The following is a 21646-nucleotide window of genomic DNA, read 5'->3' as shown; positions in this document are numbered from 1 at the left end:
TCCCACTTAGACCATGAATTCAGTGAGGGTCCTGTATGCAGAGCTGGAGGCGGGAAGAAGAACGGTGCAGGAAACAAACCAGTGGAGGAAGCCAAGATGCAACTCGGAGTTTGCAAGATGCCAGTGAGATGCGTACTGCCGCCCTGTCTTCCAGTGCATTACCACTTCATATGACCCTAAACATCTAAAATTAGGCCAACGAAAAGGTCCGAGAGATCTTCCCATCTACATTCCAGTGGGAAATCCCACCTCAAAATTCCCTTCGGAGCCTGCATAAATCAGCTTTTCCCCCAAGGCCAGGAATCCCAACCTTGCTAGGAAGGAACAGTCAACAGCCCCTTCCCACCTTCCGCTATGCCTGTTTCCAGCCTTCCAAACTCTTAAAACTTGTCCGGAGGGCTCCCACTTCTGATAAAGTCGGAGAAGATCAAAGTTCTTCCTTTAAGAAAAAACACATTAAAAATCTTAAAAAACGGAGATACAGAATATGGGTTTTCTGCTTTAAAAATCTTAATTTTATGAATTGAGTTTAAAAAAAATAAAATTGTTCCGGTTCTTCTGGAAGCAGCCAGGTTGGGGAAGTGAGTGTGGTGGCTCACCATTTCCGGAATCCTGTTTTCTAAAAGGGGAACCTGGCTTGAGCTGCTTCATCATGGCTAACGAGCTCTGCAAGGATCTCTTTTCCCACCTCATGGGCAAAATTTTTCATTTCGTTTTTAAAGCCACCCCCATTTTGGGTTTATTTGCAGAAGCACTTGGACTTTCGGACACTCCCCTTGTAGCAGTGCTTGCTAGTCAAATTCTCCCCTAGATTTCAAAGAACATTTTAACAACCCAGTGTTTTTCAACCTTGGCAACTTTAAGGTATGTGGACTTCAACTCCCAGGATTCAACTTTTGAAAGTTGAAGTCCATACACCTTAAAGTTGCCAAGATTGAGAAATGCTGGTTTAAACTATCTTCCCTGACTTCGAAAGAACCAATTGAGATTCTGCACTTAATTGGCCCTTCTTTCAGACCATCTGCCCCATATATATTTTATGTTTAGTAATTGACTTCTGGAAATATTGTCCCTGAAAAACATACCTGGGGCAGAAGTGACAGAGGAACGTGGGGTGTGGTTTTCATCCACCCAGTCACAAAACTGTGGCCCCAAAGGGAAATTTGAAATTCATTTGATCTTCTGAGCTGTAAGCAAGACAAGGTAGCCAATATGGATCTTTAACAAACTGGGATTAAACAACCTGGGCCTACTGCACCAAGACTTGTTATGTGTATGGATGGGTGAATGTTTGCAGAAACTAGTAAATACATTTGGACTGCACAAATGTTCCCCCCGCCACAAAAAAACACCCCTAGACTTGGTATTTTATAAGACTCTCCTACTATTGAAAGTTGAAATCTGTTTTTTTCTATCAAGAATTATATTTTTATTCAAGCATACCCGCTACAGAGCTATGATTGGAGGACGTACCCACCGTGCCTATTTTCTACTGCCCTATTTATCCAAGCCTCACATGCAAAAATAAAAGATAAAAATCTGAAAACGAAAATGAATCCTCAAGGATTCTTTCACCCAGGCCTGCACCCAAGCCCATGTGACTCCACATGACTGAATACAAATTGTTCTACTCTGCGCTTTGCACAATTCCTGTCGTCCAACAGCAAGGGCGTTTCAAAGAAGAAAGGGGGAAAATGGGTGGGGGGGAGACTTTGGGCCATAAATAGAGAGTCAACATTTTTTTTGCCCAACTAAAGTTGGCGGCTATCTTTTTTTTTTTAAAGAAAAGTTTAGTGGTAGTAAGGAACATACTGTACCGAATGGTCAGATTTATGCTAGCTGAACAGAAGAACATTCACAGAACGGCTACATGGAAAAACACATCGACTTCTCATCCAAACAGACTGTGAACAGGAAGTTAAAAGAGAGGGAGGGAGGGAGAGAGAAGGAAGAAATTAAGCAGCTCCACTCTTGCATGTTGCAAACAAGTTCACCAAACCAGCATTTCCTGTCACTAGCTGCATTTGTTCCCTACAGTGTAGAGGTGCTGTAGAGAAGCTGCCCCATTTGGTGTCTGTGTGTGCCTATTAATTCTTCTTTTTAATTGTCCGAATGCAGGAAAATCGCAGGAGGAATTTGAGGTTGGCTTCTCTTAGAGAAGGGGAGCAATGAATTGCTTTCCAAGCAGTGGCAGAAAGTGGGGGGAAGAGAAGGGAGGCTTGCAACTCCCCCCCCAGGCCCCACGACTGCTCGTGCCAACGGTGTGACTCCACACTCTCGGCCAGACTCCCACTGGGGGGGGGGGAGCACGGAGAAGAGCTAGATTGGGGGCCTTCCTGGGAAGGATTTCTCCGACTCACAAACTTTTATCAAAAGGCACTTTCCGTAACACCTGCAAGTCAGAAAAGGTGCTCCCAGATCCTCTGGGTTTTTCGGCACAGGGAAAGAAGCTTCTTCCATTGCCAGATCTGCCTGGAGCCTTGGTGGCATGCACCCAGGAAAGAAAGAAAGAAAGAAAGAAAGAAAGAAAGAAAGAAAGAAAGAAAGAAAGAAAGAAAGAAAGAAAGAAAGAAAGAAAGAAAGAAAGAAAGAAAGAGAGAGAGAGGGAGGGAGGGAGGGAGGGAGGGAGGGAGGGAGGGAGGGAGGGAGGGAGGGAGGAAGGAAGGAAGGAAGGAAGGAAGGAAGGAAGGAAGGAAGGAAAATGGCCCTCTCCCCGTCTTTCCCAATTTGACCCCCTGGTCCCTCCTCCCAGCAGAAGCTGCTCCTCTTCCCTGGCCTGCATATCCTCGCAAACCCTTCCGTGGGCCTCCTCCTCCTCCTGACACAGCCCAAGGTTTCAGCTTTGGCGGTGGGTGGTGAACTGGTGTGGGGGGGGGGGGGAGAAAGGGGGTGCCAAAAGCACAACAATAAAGGGCATTGGGCGAACGGCAGCCAGACTCGGTTGGGAGGGCTGCCAAAATTCCCAACTCCTTTTGCAAGGAGGGAGGGAAGGCCGTCCCTTAGGAAAACCTGCCAGCCGCCCTTTGATCCCCAGAGAGGAATCCAGATCGGATTCCCGTTCCCCTTGCGGCCACGCACAAAACCGCTGGGTGAGCCACTGGATCACACACACACCCCCCACGCCCAATGTGCATTCGGCCTCAGTTTAGCCCCCTGGGCACAGAGTGACCCCCTCTCTCTCCCCATGTTGGAAAAGCAGTTCCTCTTCCTGAGGGGTGAGCGGAGTCACGTCTGTGCCGGATTTCCCCAATACAGCCCTTTAGGGATGTCTTTGACCACTGTGGCTGAGGATGATGGGAACTGGAGTCCCAACCCATCAGGAAAGGACCAACAGGCGTTGGAGAATGGTGATCCTAAAGGATCTAGAGAGAACCCAACCGATCCCGACTTTTCACTCGCCATTTTTTCCCTCCCCCCTCCCCAGAGAGGCTTAAACTCTTCGTCCAGACAAGCCTAACATGGGAAGAAGCCTTATGGATTCGCAACATCAGCTCTGCCTCTTTCTCGGCCCTTCTGTCCTCTTTCAGGTGTTTTAAAGACGTTGCAGGAGGACAAAAGATGAATACGCTGTCAGATAAAATCATGGCAGCCATGCAAAGAAAAGTTGACGTGGTTTGCCCATCAGAAACAGCTGTCTTTTTTTGTTTTTCATTTTTGCATCGCATGCCACATTTATGGCATTTATTTTTTAATGTTTTTCAATATTTTTTAATCATGATTTTAATATATTTGCAATTTTTTTTACTGCAATGTTATATGCCACTGAGTCATTTTTTTGTGTGAAATAGACGGCCATATAAATTTGATAAATCGATTGAAAGCGCTCCTGCTGTAATAGACTGACTCAGAGAGAACAATTTGGAAGATTCGATTAATTTTTTCTGGATTCAGAGGTTCAGCTAAACCAGTCTCAAATACCACCTTTAAAGCCAACCCTCACGCATCCCTAACTCATATAGACACAATACATACACAGACAGACTATCTAATTCTTTGTTTACCAAGTTCGATAAAGCCTCAAACAATGCCTGCTGTTGATAGATGGTCACAATTATGCTAATAAGCTAGGCCCAGAACATCTGACAAAAAAAAACCTATTAGATATAGTTTGCAATTACATCCACAGTTATTAAGCATTCTTCTCACTTTTTTCCTGCCAATGTGAAAAGTGTGTTGAAGATACAGTTGAATATTTTGCTCATAATATACACAGCCAAAGTGGCACAGGAATACTTCACACCTACATGGGGAAGGCAGAACTAACAGATAACAATTTTACAAACTCTACCCTCAGCCTTACAGAGTCACAAACCACCTGGATGTCACTGTGGGGAGAAACTCAAGAGTTCACCATGGAGGCTAAGGAACTTAAAATGAGTTACTATTATCAGCAGGACTTGAATATTTTGGAAGGCAACTGATGCCAAAGCTGGTTTTTCATTATGGCTTTTGCTTCTCAACTTTACTTTACATATCCTGGCAAAAGACTAGTTATTTATATGACTGTCTGGACTTAAAGACGCAACCCACCATATTTTCTTTTCCCCATGGGGATAGAAATGCCTCTTAAGGTGACAAGTCTTCTGGCAAAAAGGCAGATTGTTTCTTACTGAGAAAGACGGCTTGCATCTGCTTTGACATTTAATAAAACAATAACCACACCCCTAAAAGCCAGTGGCAGGCTTGTAGATCTGGGCCTGACTTGTAAATATGTCAGAAGGATGGTGCTTAGATCCTAGACACCAGACTAGGTGTGGTCTTGCCCAAATGCATGCAGATTGGAAGGCTCTTTTTCTGCACAATTCTGGGCCCTCTCCCCACCTGAAGCTTCTGGGTTTCAGAGCCACGTGCCACGACAATCCCCATACAGCTTTCTCTGGATTCTGCCTGCGCTACATCAAGTAACAATCTCTCTCCAGATGCAACGCAGCTACGGCCATCGGCAATGTCCAAACTGAAAGCAAAGGACGCAGGAGCCCAGGTAGAAATCTGTCTGCCCCAGCCTTCATCAGCAACTGACCGCAGCAATCTCTGGTGCTTGGGGGCTCTTCCACCCAGGGGAAATAAAACCTGGCCCAGATCAATCAGAAGGCCACTTTCTCATCAGGTCTCCTAAGTAAACTCAAGAGCAGCCTAACTTGTTTTTAACTTCCTAAAGTTCCCTGGAAATACCTTACAACCAATCACCTGTGACTTGTGTGGCAATGCACAAAGTCAGAGGGAAGGTGAAGCTTCCCAGCCTTGTTGCCAAGTGACATTTTCAGCAGTTTCACAGTCACCCAAGCCTCATGTCAACGTCCACGTGGCCACCTGGAAATCTGCTGATCTGCCCTCTGCTTTTTTTGTCGAGACAAACCCAGTGGCGCACTTCTCAAAAATTTATGTCTGATACTGAGCGCATGGAAAATTAGCCCACTCACCTCTAATGACTTCCTTCAAGATTACCTTTAATTTTAAATCCAACTGGAACTGGTCTTTTTCCAATATTGCTCCTACAATTTATAAAGCAATCCGTAAGAAGACCAAACCTATTTGTTCCAGAGATGTTCAGCCTGAGATCCTAGGATTACGTCTGGCCAAATCTTATTCTGCAACTCCCAAGGATCTTCAAATATTGCTTTTTTTAAAAAAAAAAAAAAAAATCCCCACAAAGGAAACTTGACTGCAGAACAATCCTACCGACAACACTCAATTTTTAATGACAAGTAACTGAAAGCAAATTCTGGGTTTGTCTTGGCAGCGCCTGAAATGCCGGCAAGCCCAATCCAAGGGTGCTGATCTTCTAGTCTTCCCCATATGGTGGCCTCCAGTTGTGGCTGACTACAATTCCTACAGTGCCAGATGGGGGCCTTCTATCGGGTCATCCTGGATGAAAAGAATATGTAGTCTAAAGCAGGGGTCTCCAACCTTGGCAACTTTAAGCCTGAGGACTTCAACTCCCAGAATGCCCCAGCCAGCAAAGCTGGCTGGGGTATTCTGGGAGTTGAAGTCCTCCAGGCTTAAAGTTGCCAAGGTTGGAGACCCTGGTCTAAAAGGATGCCCTCTAGACACCTCAAGATGGCCCTGGACGGTGTGCAAAAGCCGGTTTACGGAGGAATAAAGTCGAGTTGTGGCAACAGCCAGCTGTAAACTTCCCTGTTATCACTGAAGGGAGACGCCTTCCCTCTGGGGCACCACCAGGCTCTGAGAAAAAACTTCAGGGAAGCTCCACCTTAATAGGCACCCAGATAGATCCGAGGCTCGACTGGAAAGTTTGGCTGCTGAAATCTTTGGGCCACAGCAACTCTTTGACATTAAAAAAAAAAAAAAAAAACAACTCTCGCAGGATTCATTTTTTCTCGCCACATACATGTACGCATCTGGACTAGACTGTGTTGTTTCTCTGTGTCATAGAACATATGTGGGTATACGCATAATTTTGTATTTATTTAGCCATGTTTATGTAGTGTGTATTGGAGGTGGTGACCTTCTGAGAGCTGTATACAACGAAATTGCATTTTAAAGTGTGTCGATTTGTGTACATTCAAAGTGACAATAAAGTTATTCTAAGCCGAAGTCGAAGCTTACTGAACTGTCCTGGGGAGAACTGGCTTTCATCGTGGGGCTTCCCAGATCTTTCCTTGCCACAGACACCCTGGAGGGCATCCCATCCCCACAATGCCGAGAAAGCCCCTCTTGCCAACGCAGTGGGAGAGCAATTCGACCCACCTCCTCCATAAAACCCTCCCCAGGTAAGCTTTGGGAAGGGTCAAGGTGGTGGGGTGGCTAGTTGGGGGGACTTGCGGGGTGGGATCAGTAATAGAGATCCACCCCGCAAGTCCCCAACCAGCCACCCTTTGGTTTTCACCCAAAGCAATTTTTTCATGGCTGTTCTGCAGCTTGTTTCTTTTTACCTTTTATTTACATGGGGAGCCAAAGAGAACAGAGAGCTCACACACCCCAAAAGGAGCTGCTCAAGCTCCCCCAACCAAGCCCAGAGAAAGACACCCCCCTTTCTTCTTCTTCTTCCCTTGACCGACAACCCCCCCCACCAACCCTCAGGAAGCCCAAGGGACCCGGGATCAAACCCGCAGAGGCAGAAGCCCTGCGCCCTTCTTTGGGGTGAACCATCTGCAGGCACCATCAGGGCCGAAGCAGCCGCATCTTTCGGCCCAACTGGCTCCCCCCGCACCTCTTTGGGCTCCTTCTGGCTGGAGGAAACGAGCGGGGGGTCGTCCCATCCCGGGTCTCTTTGGGGAGGAGGCGGCTTCCCCTCCCAGGATGCTACCAGGCGGGCCGGGAGGGATCCTGGGAGTTGAAGTCCTTCACCCACCCACCCCGCCTCGCGCGTCACCCGGGCCTCTGAGCAGGTGCAGAGCGCGCGGCCTGGCAGGAAGGCCCCGCCCGGGGAAGGTCGCGCCTGGCGGGCCTCCTGCCGTGAGTCAGCACCCCGCCCGGCCTGCCCCTCCCCCCCCGCCCCGCACGTGGGCCGGAGTGGTTCCCCCCCGACCCCCTTTGTCTCCAGGCAGACCGGCGGCGGCGGAGGCCTGCAGTGCGCATGTCTCGGGGCGCCGCGCTTGGGCCTCCGCCGCCCGCCCACCGCCAGGCCTCCTCGGGTGAGCCCGGCTGAGGGGGAAAGGCGGCCCACCCGGACGCGTGTCAGGCCCGGCCAGCGCCCTCCGTCGCCTACCTTGCGCGGCGCTCCGCTGCTGCTACGGCGGCGGCTGAGGGGAGCGAGGAGGCGGCGGCGGCTGAGGCGGCGGCAGCGGCGGCGGCGGCGGGGAAGCAGCTCTCCGCGGGCCCTGGAGGCGAGGGCGGCGGGCTGGGGCTGCGGCGCGCGCCTAGCATGAGGGGCTCGTGCGGGCCGCCATCTTCGCAGGAGGAGGAGGAGGCGCGGCGCAGCGAGGCGAGGCAGGCCAGGCCGGGCGAGGCGGACGGGGGCGGGGGGAAGCCGCAGAGCCGCCCCTCCTCCCTCCTCCCGCCCGACGCGGCGGCGGCGCAGCAGCAGCAGCGAATCAGAGCGCGCCCCGCGGCCGGGCGGGGAACTCCGACGCCGGGGAGGAGGAAGGGGAGGGGCCGGCGCCTCTGATTCCCCCTCGCCCCGCCCACTTCGCTCATTCGCCCTCCCTTTCTGGCGGGGCCTGCCATAGCAACGCCCCCGCCCCCTCCCCCCGCCGCAGCTAGCGCGAGGCCTTGAGACCGAAGGAGTTGCGGAGTGAGGGGATAGTTTTTCACGGAATGGATTGGCCTGCCCTCCCCACCCCGGATTACGTGGGCTATGGGAGGGGGGGGTCTGCCGAGATTAAGTGTGAAAACCTTCCCTCCCCTACGCCGCCGTCACGGCCAGAGGCCGAGGCGCGTCGAGAGCGGCGTTGCCAGGCAACCTCGCTTGGAGACGCGCCTGCGCCCGCTCTAGCGAGAGAGCTGGGAGGGGCGGGGCGTCATTCTGACGTCATCGCGGCTAGGGAACGGACGCCCCGCCCCGACTTCGGGATTCAGCGGACGCTGCTCGGCTGGGCTGGGCTGGGCTGGGCTGGGCTGGGCGGAGTTGGTGGCCGAAACCCGGATTTTGTTAGCCCCTCCCATTGTTTCCCAACCCCCCCCCTTAAGAAAAGCCCAAGGCCTGGCCCTTCCCTGCTCCTGAAGAAGGGGAAAGAGAAGGGCAGCCCTCCTCCTTTCCGACGTGTCTGAGGTTCGGTCACGTGTATGGTGCAACCCAGGTTTCCTTCTTTCTGGACTTTTATAGGGCAGGAATAGTAATTCCACCCCTCCCCCCAAAAACATCTGGAAGTAACACATCCAGGTGTTTGTGTGAAGCTCTCCCTCTTCTCCCTCCCCACTGATTAAAAAAAATGTTTTGTTTTTTTTCAAGGAATTGCTTAGGCCTGAAACGCAAGCCAAACATTTAGGGAGCTGGAGGTGCTTCCTTCTGCTTGGGGGAGGTGAAGGGGTTGGACTAGATGACCCACAAGGTCCCTTCCAGCCGGTTTTGAGGTGCGTGGCAGGTGGGCATTCAATTGCACCATCCTGTCTTTGGGGACCACTCCCCGCGAGGACCCCTGACTGGCTCACTTGGCCACCTCTCTGGCCAAAAAGCTTTGTATGATGCCTTCACCCAGCTTCAGTGGCTCCTGCTCGGTTTTTCCTCCTGGGTGGGGGTGTTATTCCCCAAAAGATGGATTGGTCCCTTTCAAAACGTTTGTTTGTTTGTTTGAAAAGAAGTGAAACTAGGCTTAAATCCAACAGCGCTACGCAGGGGTGGGATTCAAATTTTTAACAACTGGTTTTGTGGGCGTGGCTTAGGTGGTGGGCGTGGCTTGGTAGTCATGTGACTGGGTGGACATGGCCAACTCAACATCACTCACACTGAGGCACGCATCTCCTCTCCTGGCCTCTCATGACTGTGGGGATGCTGCAACAGTCGTAAGTGTGAAAAAGGGTCATAAGTCCCTTTTTTCAGTGCCATTGTAACTTTGAAGGGTCACTCCACACAAGCAAAATACCAGCAAAGGAGGGGGAAAAACTCCAGAGACAGGAAGTCTAGTCCTGCCAAGAATGTAATAAGGGTTAACGGAGAGGCAGTTTCTGTAAGCAACCCCAGAATGTTTCCTTCCTGCCTTCCTTACGGGATTAGGCCAGTAATTTCTTCTAACAACCGGTTCTCCGAACTGCTTAGAAGGTTAACACCTGGTTCTAGCGAATAGGTGCGAACTGGTAGCATCCCACCCCTGGCGCTATGGCAGAAAGGTCTGAACAAAACCAGCGTGTCAGTCAGTCCTTTGTAAGAGCAGGACGATGGTCTTCAGTGCCCGCCAGCCTGGCCCCTGCTTGGCTCTCCCGTGCCCCAGAAGCAGAGGTCATCCCAGGACCAAGCGCTTCGGAGCCAGCTGTTCCCTCTCCAGGGCCCGAGAAATGAAGAGCTTTCCTGGCGGCTCCCCTTGCAGCTGTGCCTGCTTGTCCAGCAATTTGGCCCCTTCATCAAATTCCAGGAGTTCAGGTAAATCAGTCTCATATCTAGCGGGGTTGTTTACTTTGCAGATTGAGTTAATTGAGGGCAAAAAAATGAATCCAGCATCAGCTGGAACCTTTTTTTACAGCAGTTCAAGGAGTTGGGACATCAGTGGTAATGAGAAGAGACACTGCTGGGAATTCCTCCCCTAGACCCCGTCAGAGAGAGAGAGAGAGGAGGAGAGATGAGAGAGAGCTAATAGATGCTACCAGAGAATCTCCTCCTCCACACGGTGGCATTGAATCAAAGGTACACAAACAAAGCAACTTCCCAAGATGCCACCTAGGCCTTGAGAAACTTGTCATGGTTGCAACCTGGCACTCGACTGTTATTTGGGCCCTGAGTTGGTAGCAACGCGATCCAGGGCTCCAGAGAATATTTTGTTTACCTGCAAATCAAAGGGCTGTTGCATAGAATTGAAGGAGCTTAATCTAACTCTGGGGAAGTCAGGGTGGTGCGTAAACTCTGCCACAAGGACGGAAGGCTTGATGGGGGGTGGGGCTTGCTATGTCTTTGCACCCCTCCTGTTCTGGACATCCCTTGGTTCGCATAAACAGGAGCTCTTTTGAAAACTAAAATAAGTGAGTGCTCCGTACGTCCAAGAAATATTGACTACACAATCACACCAGTGCAGGGAGAAGAAAAAGGCTTTCCAAATCCATAGGAAGAGCAGTTGGATTCCAAACCCATCAGAGAGACAAAATGGGTCATGCTAGGAGAAGAGAAAGGAAACCAATTTTGCCAGATGCCGATGAAACCCTGGATGGAAAAGTCTCTCTCTTTAAACGGACAATCGCCAAACCATTTGGGGCCAGCTGGAAAGCCCCAAAGGAAGAGATTTAATTTCCCTCTTCTAGAACTGAGGGAGGGGAGGGCTGGCAGCAGCGACTCTGAGAAAGCCAAAAATTACCTTTTTTTTTTTTTTTGGCAAAACTGGTCCAAAATAATCCACTGCCACATGACAAAGTAGCTAAGCCTTTGCCCAGAGGAGGAACAGCTGGCTGGCATCTGCCCGATGATGGAGAAAGGAGGCAGAACCCCAGAGGAGGAGGGGAAGCAACGGAGTGTGCGAGATGAGGGCTTGCAGGGTAGCCTGGAAGAGCTGAATTAAAGTTGGTGCCACCACCTCTTGCGGCAAAGCCTGCTCCCCAGCAGCTGTCAGTCATGGAAAAAATCCAGACAGTCTCCAGTGCTGGCGTGGGGGTGGGGGCTCAAGCCACCCATCCCTGCTTGAGGACAATGGAAGCTTCTCCCTTCTTCATCAGCCGCTCCAGCTAATGAACTTCTGGCGGCCCCGATCCTCACAAAGACGGAGACGCACTCCAAGAGGACTCCTGGAAAGCATCTCTGACGCTCTTTGGCCACTGATCCTGCACTCAGCTCGGCCTCTCTTGCATGCGTGCACCCCTAGACGCTCTTCCCAAGAGGAAGTCCCCGCAGAAACTCCTTCGAGACATGTGCCAAGTGAGGAAAGGATTGAAACGCTACGCCTTTCAATCCAGGTAGCATTCGGACTTTGATAACTACGTGGACCTGTAACTAACGCTCCGGGATCAGTGCTGTCCCTCTTCCTCACCCTGAATTTCATGGCAATCACCCCCTTCCTTGGCCTGCCCCAAATAGATTCCCAAGACTGCCAGGTTTAGCAGCCCATGCGAAACGCGGCGACGTAGAACATCCGAGCATCGGTGGCCTTCGCTCCACAGGGACCACGCGGGCTATTAGGATAATTCAGGCTATTTTGCAAATCCAATCTGGGGAAGCAAATTAAAACCTCCAAACCCCTTCATTAGATCGCAGGGGATGGATTTCTCAAGAGGGGCGGAGAGCTGGCACAATCGGGGCATGGACGAGCCTGGCATTTAATCCCTTCGCTCCTTTCCAGCAGAGAAACGAGGCAACGAAGCTGAGCTCCAGAGGCAGGCCCGAGAGCGGCCAAATGGAGCGGCTTGAATCCCAGCTCATGGAGCTGAGCCGAGCTGAGGGTACAGGATTTGCCCTTAGAAGGGAAGCTTAGCCTGGGCCTGGCACATGTGCGTTTCGCCCAGCTAAATCTCCAAGCCTTAAAAAAAAAAGAAGAAGAAGAAGAAGGAAAGGATGGGATGGCTCTTGGCAAGCCAACTCTGCCCAACTGGTTCTGCTGCTCACCAGAGGAAGGAGGGGAGGGCAAGGCGTGGCACCCCCCCTCCCTCCACGCCACTTTCTGCACAGCCTCAGCAAACCGGCCCCTGCGAAAGGCTGGGTGAGACGCCTGCAGGACGCTTTCCATGGGGGCTGCCGGGGGAAGGCGGCTGAGGGCAGGACGCTGGGGAAAGAAAACCGGTCTGCCGTGCTGCCACCTGCTGCGTCGACGGCACTGGTTCCCAGGCTCTTCCCGCGCCTGCTTCTGGCACGGGGGAGAAGATCCGCGTTTGCAAGGGCAGCATTTAAGGAAATGCCAGCTCCCACATTTATAGTTTCACTGAATATTCACCGCCCGTCCAGGGAGTTTTGGTGGCTCCTCAAGCATTTTTCCACCCCCGTTCCTTCCCACCTCTTGTCCTTGCAGTGCCAGAAAGAGGGCTATTGCCCTACCGTGGGTTTAAACCCTGCAGCCTGTGGTTACGCTGTTGTTGGGTTTTTTAATGATTTGCTTTGTAGCTTTTGGTTTATCGTTAAGATGCACCGTTTCCTTTTCTCCCTTGAGAGCAGGGCTTAAACCAGAGGTGGGCGTTCAGGTTCTGACCAGTTCTGGAGAACCGGTAGCGGAAATTCTGAGTAGTTTGGAGCACCGGCCAATCCCACCTCTTGACGGGAGATTTTACAGTAACCTTCCCCTGCCACAGAACCGGTAGTGGGGAAAAAAATGGAATCCCACCACTGGCTTAAACCCTCCTGCAATAGGGGAATTGTGACGGGGTTGAAAAAGGAAATAATAGGAACTTTGGAGAGTCGGGAATCAAAGCTCTGCTTGCAAAGGAACCCACTTCAACCCGAGACCCTGCTCCTCCCAAACGCCTCACTTTAGACCAGGGCTGTCCAACCTTGGCCCCTTGAAGCCTGGCGGACTTCAACTCCCAGAATTCCCCAGCCAGCTTTGCTGGCTGGGGAATTCTGGGAGTTGAAGTCCGCCAGGCTTCAAGGGGCCAAGGTTGGACAGCCCTGCTTTAGACCTATCTACCCAGATCTACCCAGAACTTTGCCATCTGCAATCCTGTAGACTAGGGGTCTCCAGCTGTGGCCCCTTTAAGACTTGTGGACTTCAACTCCCAGAATTCCTCAGCCAGCCGTATCTGTTTCTTTTCCTCTTATCCTCTCCAAAGAGGAGAGAGTGCAGAGGAAGGGATTGCAAGAGAGTAAGCTATGCTGGCTGAGGAATTCTGGGAGTTGAAGTCCACAAGTCTTAAAGTTGCCAAGTTTGGAGACCCCTGCTTTAGATTAATACGCCTTCCCTCAGGCCTGTGAACTTTTAAGGCGGGTGGACTTCAGATTCCCAGAATTCCCCAGCCAGCCACAGTTGAGTTGCGAACTCATGAGGTCTGGGAGTTGAAGGCCACCCGTCTTAAAAGTTGCCACGGTTGAGAAGCCCTGGGCTAGCAGCTCTTTTCCGCATTTCAAAATTCATGTGAAAGGCCACCGGAAAGGCAGAGCCTCCAGTAGGAGGAGCTGACAATTCTGGAAGCAGCTGGTGGATCCATGCATCTTTTGGACAATGAAATTGAAATCAGACGACGGGGGGAGGGGGAGAAGGAAAGCGCCCTCTATGAAAAATACTATAAATCCCATTTTCTTTGCTTTACTGCCCCCTGCAGGCTGTTTTCTCTAGCTGCAGGGGTGTGGGTGGGGGCTTGTATTCTTTGTTCAAACCAGGGAGCAATTACCTCTTGCACATATACACACTTCTGTTAGGCAACAACTTTGGAGCAGGGGAAAACATCAGGGGAGTTTTTCATTTGCCAAAAAGCAACCGAAGGAAATCTTTCTGCACGAAAAAAAAAACATGGATGGCTCAAGCATTTGATAAAATATGCATACAGGACACGCCTTAAAGCCAAATAAGTGTCCTAAGTAATTACATGTTTTCTCCCTCCTAATGCTCATCAAATGAACTGAAACCGGCAATAATTATGTGGAGACTTAAAAAACTTTGCCCCTATTTTCAGTTGCACCCTTTGAAATTCTATTTATTTTGGTTTTCACCATGGGAACAGGGAACATTTTGACCGAGATGGCTGTTGAATTGGCTTCTGGAATGCTCTTGTGGGCTGCCAAAATCTTCTCCCAAACTACTTCTGAAGTTGAGAAATTCTAATATTCCCTTCCTGGGAATAAAATCCTGGCTTCTTGTTCGTCCCAAAGATGCTTTTTGAAAAGGCAACTGGACGTCCTTGGTTTTTCCTTGAAGGGGGGGAAGAAGCTGAAGAAGCTTCTTGGAATGAGAAGAGAAACGTCTTCAAGGAAAAACCAAGTCCAGCGGCCTTTTGAAAAAGCCCCTTTGGGGAAATCCTGGCTGCTTATTAGCGTTGGAAAGAGGCAGGCATAAGTAATGCTCAGAATATCGTCACCCTCCCCTCCATTAAATGCAGACTGACATTAATCACGGGGATTTTCTAAGTGCATCCACTGACTTAACCATCTGGAGAAAATAAATATACAGGCTGTAATAAAACTCTTATCTATGATCAGAGGTGTCCTGCCCCCTTGTGGCCACAGAGATGCATGCAGCCTCCAGATATCCAGGAGCTGGAATGTTTCCCGGTTGCAAGACTTACCTTAACCAAGAGAGGATTTACTAAGATGGCCCCTTGGGTGCAGAGGTGGGTATTCAGGTTCTGACCAGTTCTGGAGAACCGGCAGCGGAAATTCTGAGTAGTTCGGACAACCGGCCAATCCCACCTCTGACTGGAGATTTTACAGTCTCCTTCCCCTGCCACGCCCACAGAACCGGTAGCGAGAAAATGTGAATCCCACCATTGCTTTGATGGTCCCCTGAAGTAGGCATTGGGATACCTCCGCTTTGATTTTGTCTGCTGTAAAATGGGGCAGAGAGAAATTTGCCCAAGATCTGTGATTTGGTGCCCTGATATTATCTAGACTGGGGGGGCCTCCAATCTTGGCAACTTTAAGACTTGTGGACTTCAATTCCCAGAATTCCCCAGCCAGCTCTGTTGTGCAGGGGAATTCTGGGGAGTTGAAGTCCACAAGTCTTAAAAAGTTGCCAATTTTCGAGGCTCCTGATTTGGACTGCAGGGGGGGGGGGCTGTGCTGTTTTTTCACACACCAGAAACTCTTGATTGTGATGGTTTGTTCTTCTTGTTCTTAGCCGCAATGATTCCTGTTTTGTTAGCCAGCTGGGTTTCCTACGAAGATGTTAGCGAAGAGGTACCTGTTCTGCGACAGATCCAGCCAGAGCAATTTCAATAACCAACCCACAGTCGAAGACAGTAATTCAAGTTTATTTTTATCAACTCTATTGATAAATGATGCCATCCGAGTCCATTGAATCTGGCTAAACCCCTCCCCCCACTTCCCATCTTCGCCAGTTGTAAACCTATACAGTAACACAGAGGCCTATACTGGAAACCAGAAGAATTTGTATGGTTATGACAAAAATCATAGGCATACGGACCCCTATATACAACAAACAGTATACACAAAGAAAAGGGGGTTTTTGTTGTCATCGTTGTCGCTGCTGTAAACCATGCACACCACAGCGTAAGGACAAAATTGTGTCTCTTGATGGAAGAGCTGTTCAAGGGCGTGGAATTAGGTCAGCTAATTTGTTGAGAGCCGAGCATCTCTCCCTGTTAGAATCAGTGCTAGATGCTAAATAAATATTTTGTTTATTTCAGTTTAAAAACACTATGCAACCCCGCCCCCTTTTTTTGGCATTTTGCTAAAGATGTGCCCCACCCGGCTCCTCTTGAATTATTAAAGTTTTAGGGCTCCGAAGCAGCGTTTCTTAATATTAGCAATTTTTGAGATATGCTGGCTGGGGGATTCTGGGAATTGAAGTCCTGCTATCTTAAAAAGATGTTGCTGGCCTAAAGGAACCCCTGTTGCAAGGAACTCCAGATTAACCTGGCCCCAAATTCTACATTGGTTCCTTGCTAACTTTGTGACCTCCAGATCTGTCGAACAGGACAGAATTCTGTGGACTTCAGTCCCAGCACATCTGAAAGGAGCAACTGGGCCAGGCCAGTTAGCCTGCCAAACTGACCTCCAAATTATGTCTTTTGCCTCAAGGCTTCTTATAATGCAGTGTCCCAAATTTTAAAAGACTTAAGTGTTCCCCCAAAAAGGCAGGGGGCTGGTTAATATTCAATATGCCCGAAACAAGGGTCTCAACTTCCTCAGAGTCGAGAAGGAAAGTTACGTTAACTTGTACAGCAATGAAGTACATAAGACTGAAATGAGCCATCATCGGGATAGAAAAGCTTCCAAAACACAGAGCTATTTATCATTGCAGTCTTCACCAAGAGGTTTTGCATAGAGATTCACACTGTCCAAGTGCCTCCAGTTTCCCGGTTATTTCTGAGGATCAGGAAGAGAGAAAGAGAAAGAAAAAACACCAAAGTGGAGCTTTTCTTAAAGGGACCGAGGAACAAAAGCCCTCAACGGATGCCAGGCCCATTCCAAAACATCTGGAATGCTGTAACTCCTTCCCCCTATTCTAGACACCCACCGGTCAATGGGGAGCCAATGCTGTAGGCTAGGGATGTTCAACCTTGGCACATCCAGTGGACTTCGACTCCCAGTTTCCCCCAGCCATCCATGCTGGCTGAGGAATTCTGGGAGTCGAAGTCCGCAAGCCTTACAAGTTGCCACGGTTGGACACCCCTGCTGTAGACTTGGGATTCCTGCCTTGAGAATTGTGCGCTGGTTTCCATCGGTGCAAACACCGAACGGACATTACACACCAGGGACAGGAAGGGCTATTTTCCAGAAAGAGACCAAGGATGGAGGGAAACCGAGCCAGCTCTCAAGCATCTGTGGATCCTCCATCCAATTCTAAAACCCAATGCCTTGAAGGACACAAGGGCAGAGCCAAGGAAGGAAGCTCTGTGGGGACGGAGAACCCAGAGCATCAAGACAGATGAGACCATAATTCAAGATGACTACTCATTTTAGACCCCTGGAAATGACACCACTGGACATTTAAGAATCTGTATGATATTTAGCCACTGCTTCAACTCTACGTCCCCAAAGGCTCTCCTGGACACCTTCCTGGGTTTATCGGTTCAGTTAGTTTTTCAGGACTTTTATCTTCCTACTTTTCCATCTAGACAACCATCACCGTACCAGCGTAACCAGAAAAGCTGAATTCCTTTACACAAAAATTGCTGTGTGCCATTGGACACAACGCATAGGTGTCTGTCTCTCCCTTGTTGACAGATGTATGGGGCAGGCAATTTTCTTACACCCCCTACTCATTGGATATTCAGGGCATGAATGCAGGATTGTGTGCGCGTACGTCCAAGATATGGCCAACTACCTTACTTGGCAAATAATTCCCATAGTGCAGGGGTCTCTAACTTGGCAGCTTTACGACGTGTGGACTTCATCTCCCAGAATTCCTCAGCCAGCATGTCCACAAGTTATAAAGCTCAATAGTAGCTACCCTCAATAGTAGCTACAAGAGCAGAGGGCACTTCCTCAAGACCTTGTAAGTCCAGTACTGAGGAAAGCCGCCCCTTTCTATTGGTGGTCTCCTCCTTGCAAGCCAGGTTCATAACCGCCTTACTGAATTGGTCCAAAATACAAGCAATGTTGCATCATCATTATTTTTCCAAATCTGATGATAACTGGAATCCATCCTCCCAAATGCTCAAAAGTCACGCTGGGTCATAAAAAGTGTTTGAAAAGCAAAACGAAGGCTGGAGTTTGCCCCCTCTGATGAAGATGGCTGCTTCGATTGGGAAACAGCTTCTGCTATAATGATTCAAAAAAAGGAGAATTTTTCCAGGATAAAAGCTTCGCCACCCCCTCTCCCTTCTAAAAGAATACACAGGTTGCAAGAATTATTATTAAAATGGACAGAGGGCATGGAAGGCCATCTCTCTTTCAAAAAAACGTTCACATGTTCCCGTATACTTTTAAAAATGCATTAAAATCCAGCCTCCTCAGAGAAGCCTACGGTTGCGTTTTCTAGTGCCAACACTCAGCAAACCATTGGGGCTCTCTCTCTCTCGTTCTCGCTACCCTGAAAGAAAACAAGCTTGAGCTCCATCAACGGCTGTGGCAGTCAAGGTTTTTCTTTTTAAACTCTGATTAAATATTTATAGGCCAAATGTTCTTATCTTTGCTAAAAGCCAATTTACACCAGGTCCTCATCAACCGTTTTCCTCCTCAGTTTTTTTCCCCCTCTATACTTCAACCCATCAGGTCTTTTTTTGTTTTGTGGCCATTTGCATCCTGTCAAAAGATGTTGATGAAGCCAACACCAAACTCTTTTTTTTTTTTAAAGGATCTGAAATGGGTCTTTTTGGAGTTTTGAAAAATCACTTCGGGTGGGGAGGGTGTGTGTGAGAGACAATTAAGTCTTGTATTCCCACCGAAATGAGGATGCTGAATCCGTTCCCCAGTAGGGTAACGGACCTTAGAAGCAGAAAGAGACTTGACATGACTTGACAGTTTGTGTGGCAAGGCTGACCCAGGCAGGTCATTGAGGCTTTGCACTCACTTTGGCCACCCCTGGCCATGCTTTTAGTGGCCAGAGGCAGCCCCTCCTACCTGGGTTGGCCGGATGCCGGGTGGAGCTTAAGAGAAGCCCCGCCTACTCAGCGAAGACGCCTTCCAGGGCAGGAAGAAGCTACGGCCAAGAGGCACAGCAGTTTTTGCCATGAAAAATATTAAATAAAGAGTATTAAATGGAACCGCTGGCTTCTCCAATTGACAATCCTGAAAGGCATAAGCGAATGGATCTGCGGCTACCCACTGCCCAATTTAATCACCCCTTCCCAGGTGTTTTCTGATCTCTGAGACCTGGAGGGAATATAAAAAAGTACCAGAATCTCAGGCCACTTTATACAACGCAGAAACGGCTCCCCATCTCAGGAAACCCTCCTCCTTCCCCCCGCCCCCCATCGTAGTCCTTTTAGCACAGCCTTTGCTGTTCCCACTTGGGATCTGCCAAGCCATCGTGGTGGACCAGAGCCTAGCCCAAGAAGCCAAACCTTTCTGTCTTTCTTGGCAGGGACAGGTCCGAGACAACACAGATTAAAAGGTTCACCCACCTACAGCACAACACTGAATGCAAAAGGCCTCCAACCCTCGCCCCAGCTCTGTGCCCTTCCTCTCCTGCACCCTCCTCATCGCCACTGTTCCACGTTCCCGATGTAATCTGCGGTCGCGTTCCGTCCATCCGCCTCCCGGGTGCGGCCCAGCTTGGCCCGCGAGACCTTCTGCTGCTCCTGCCGTTTCCGCCGGGCTTCCTGGTGCTCCTTCTGCCTGGTGAACTGGTACCGCTGGAGGAAGAGGTCTTTTGCATAATCGTAGAGGTCCGTGTCTAAAAAATTGAGGGCCTTGATCCGCTGCTGGGTGGCCCCCTCGATGTCCACGCTGGAGGCCCTGGTGCTGTTGTACTGGGTGAAGGGCGAGATGAAGTTCATGCTGAAGGTCTTCTCAAAGAGGTACTGGGTCTTCCGCTGGAATTCCGTCAGGCCAAAGAAGGCCATGCGCTTGAGGTTCTCCTTGGCGCTGTCCAGGAGCACCTGGTTCCGTTGCTCTTCCGGCATGACGGACAGGTTGTAGCAGCCCACCAAGCTCAGGTCAGCCAGCATGCGGACTTGACGGTTGTTGGCCAGGTTGTAGGGGCAGTCCATGAACTCCTGCAGGGAGCAGCCCGACCAGTCGTCCCCCGAGTAGCAGCTCGGAAGTTCCTCGGAAGTGGGGGGCCGCCCATCGCAGACGTGCAGTGAGGCCTTCCAGGTGGCTCCCCTTTGGACATGCCTCCATTCGCTCAGGTAGCGGGAAACCGGGTCCCTCAGGATGGTGATGTAGTAGTAATTCCTGAGGGACGAAAAGAACGAGAAAAGCACCTTTAAGGAGAGAAGGGCTCTGTGGGACGTTCATTGATAAGCAACTGCAGTTGGGCTACATCCCTGCCCAATTCAAACCCACTGAATCGATTTGCAGGGAGTTCTCGGATTACGGAAGTGCATTTAGTGACCGTTCAAAGTTACCACAGCACGGGGGGAAAAGTGACTTATGACTGCTTTTCACACTTAATGATAGTTGCACACTTAACGACAGTTGCAGCGTCCCCATCATGGTCATGTGGTCAAAATTGGCAACCGTCTCAGATTTATGACGGTTGCCGGGCCCCGGGGGGGGGGGTCATGCAATTCCCCCTTTTGTGACTTTAGCCAGATTCACACTTAACAGCCACGTCACTAAGTGAAGAGCCGAAGTGACCCACTTCACAACTTTGGCAAGAATGGGACCCAACTCACTTCACAACCGTCTCGCTCAGCAACAGAAATTTTGGTCGTAAGTCAAAATTTATCTGCATTTCTCGTTTCAAGCTCCTGAACAGGCAGAAAAGGAGACTGAAGGAACAGCTACCAAAGTTGTCAGACCCACTTAGGCCCAAAGAACTGTCACAAAAATAGAACTGCAAAACTCACACAAAAAATAAAATTCTTTAATGTCAACCCCCCCCCCCCACTTGCTTGCTTTACTAGCATACACCACAAGAGGTCGCTGTTCCACAAAAAGAAAAGAAAAAAACCCAGAGCCCACCGTGATTTTAACAGAAGAAAATAGCTAAAAAGTAAACTTTCTCATTAAAATCTGGAACAAAAAGCACCATCTCTCTCAGATGCCCCTTCAAGAGAAAAGGACCTGAAATGTGCCAAGCCTTGGATGATGGGCTTCAGAGAGCCCAAAGCAGATCACTATAAGGAGATTTATGGAGAGCTGCAAATCCCAGTGAATCAAGTTGGCTTCTCCCCCTCTATGGACTGAAAATCTGCAGGAAGTAGCAGATCCCACTTTCCTTTTTGACTGATGACATTTTAAGAGTTTCTTTCCGAGTGGCAGAAATCAAGCAGCATTGAAGCAGAAAGAAAAGGGGATATAAACATTGCCTTAACCCATCTACCTACCCAACAGGCACCTTTTCACCCAAAAAAACACAAAAATGCACCACCCTAAGCCCCAGCACATCAATAACACAATATGCATCACTGTGTAGGTACCTGCAGAGTGCAGTAAAAAAAGAAAAAAAAGAAAATCAAGATAGGAGCTACAATATTGTGATTGAAATCCCACCTGTGTTTGATGCAATAGCAATAGCACTTAAGACTTATTTACCACTTCACAGTGCTTTCCAGCCTTTTCTAAGCAGTTTATAATGTTTGTCCGCAACAATCTGGGTCCTCGTTTTATTGATCTCGGAAGGATGAAAGGTTGAGTCACCCTTCAGCCAGTCCGCATCAAACTGCTGGCAGTGGGCAGAGTTAGCATGAAATGCTGCATCCTAACCACTGTGCCACCAGGAAGGAGAATGAAAAAGGGAATAAGAGGGAGGGAGGGAAGAGCACTAGCACTCAGACTTTTCCCCTAAAACCCTTCTCCAAAATAGCAAGGAAGTTTCGGAGGCTTCCTTTGGGCGTGCAGCAACAGGCTCTCTGGGCCACGTTAAACCCTCTGCAGGAAAATGCCTCCTCCCCTCCC

The 21646-nt window shown here is 49.7% G+C and overlaps 2 protein-coding genes across 5 annotated transcripts in view; both read right to left on the bottom strand.

Annotated features, from left to right (window-relative positions):
- MBNL3 (muscleblind like splicing regulator 3) overlaps positions 1-7974 on the bottom strand; it is a 56043-nt gene extending 48069 nt beyond the window's left edge. For 2 of the 4 annotated variants that reach the window (XM_087972240.1, XM_087972239.1), the window contains exon 1: positions 7670-7927. The gene's annotated coding sequence lies outside the window, so the exon portion shown is untranslated. Of the gene's footprint in view, positions 1-7669 lie in introns of all 4 variants that reach the window. The other 2 variants (XM_087972241.1, XM_087972243.1) reach the window with 2 other exon arrangements.
- Positions 7975-15402: 7428 nt separating this feature from the next.
- Positions 15403-21646, bottom strand: part of HS6ST2 (heparan sulfate 6-O-sulfotransferase 2) — a 63415-nt gene continuing 57171 nt past the window's right edge. Inside the window, 1 exon segment of the mRNA XM_026687056.2 lies at positions 15403-19978. Within this exon segment, the coding sequence (XP_026542841.2) occupies positions 19279-19978 (700 nt within the window). The 3' untranslated portion in view covers positions 15403-19278.

The sequence above is a fragment of the Notechis scutatus genome, chromosome 10 (assembly GCF_049901735.1).
Source record: "Notechis scutatus isolate UNSWTSFEM ecotype Mainland chromosome 10, rNotScu1.2, whole genome shotgun sequence".
NCBI lineage: Eukaryota > Metazoa > Chordata > Lepidosauria > Squamata > Elapidae > Notechis > Notechis scutatus.
Note: the sequence above shows the minus strand (reverse complement) of the source record. Positions and strands in the feature narration are given on the sequence as shown.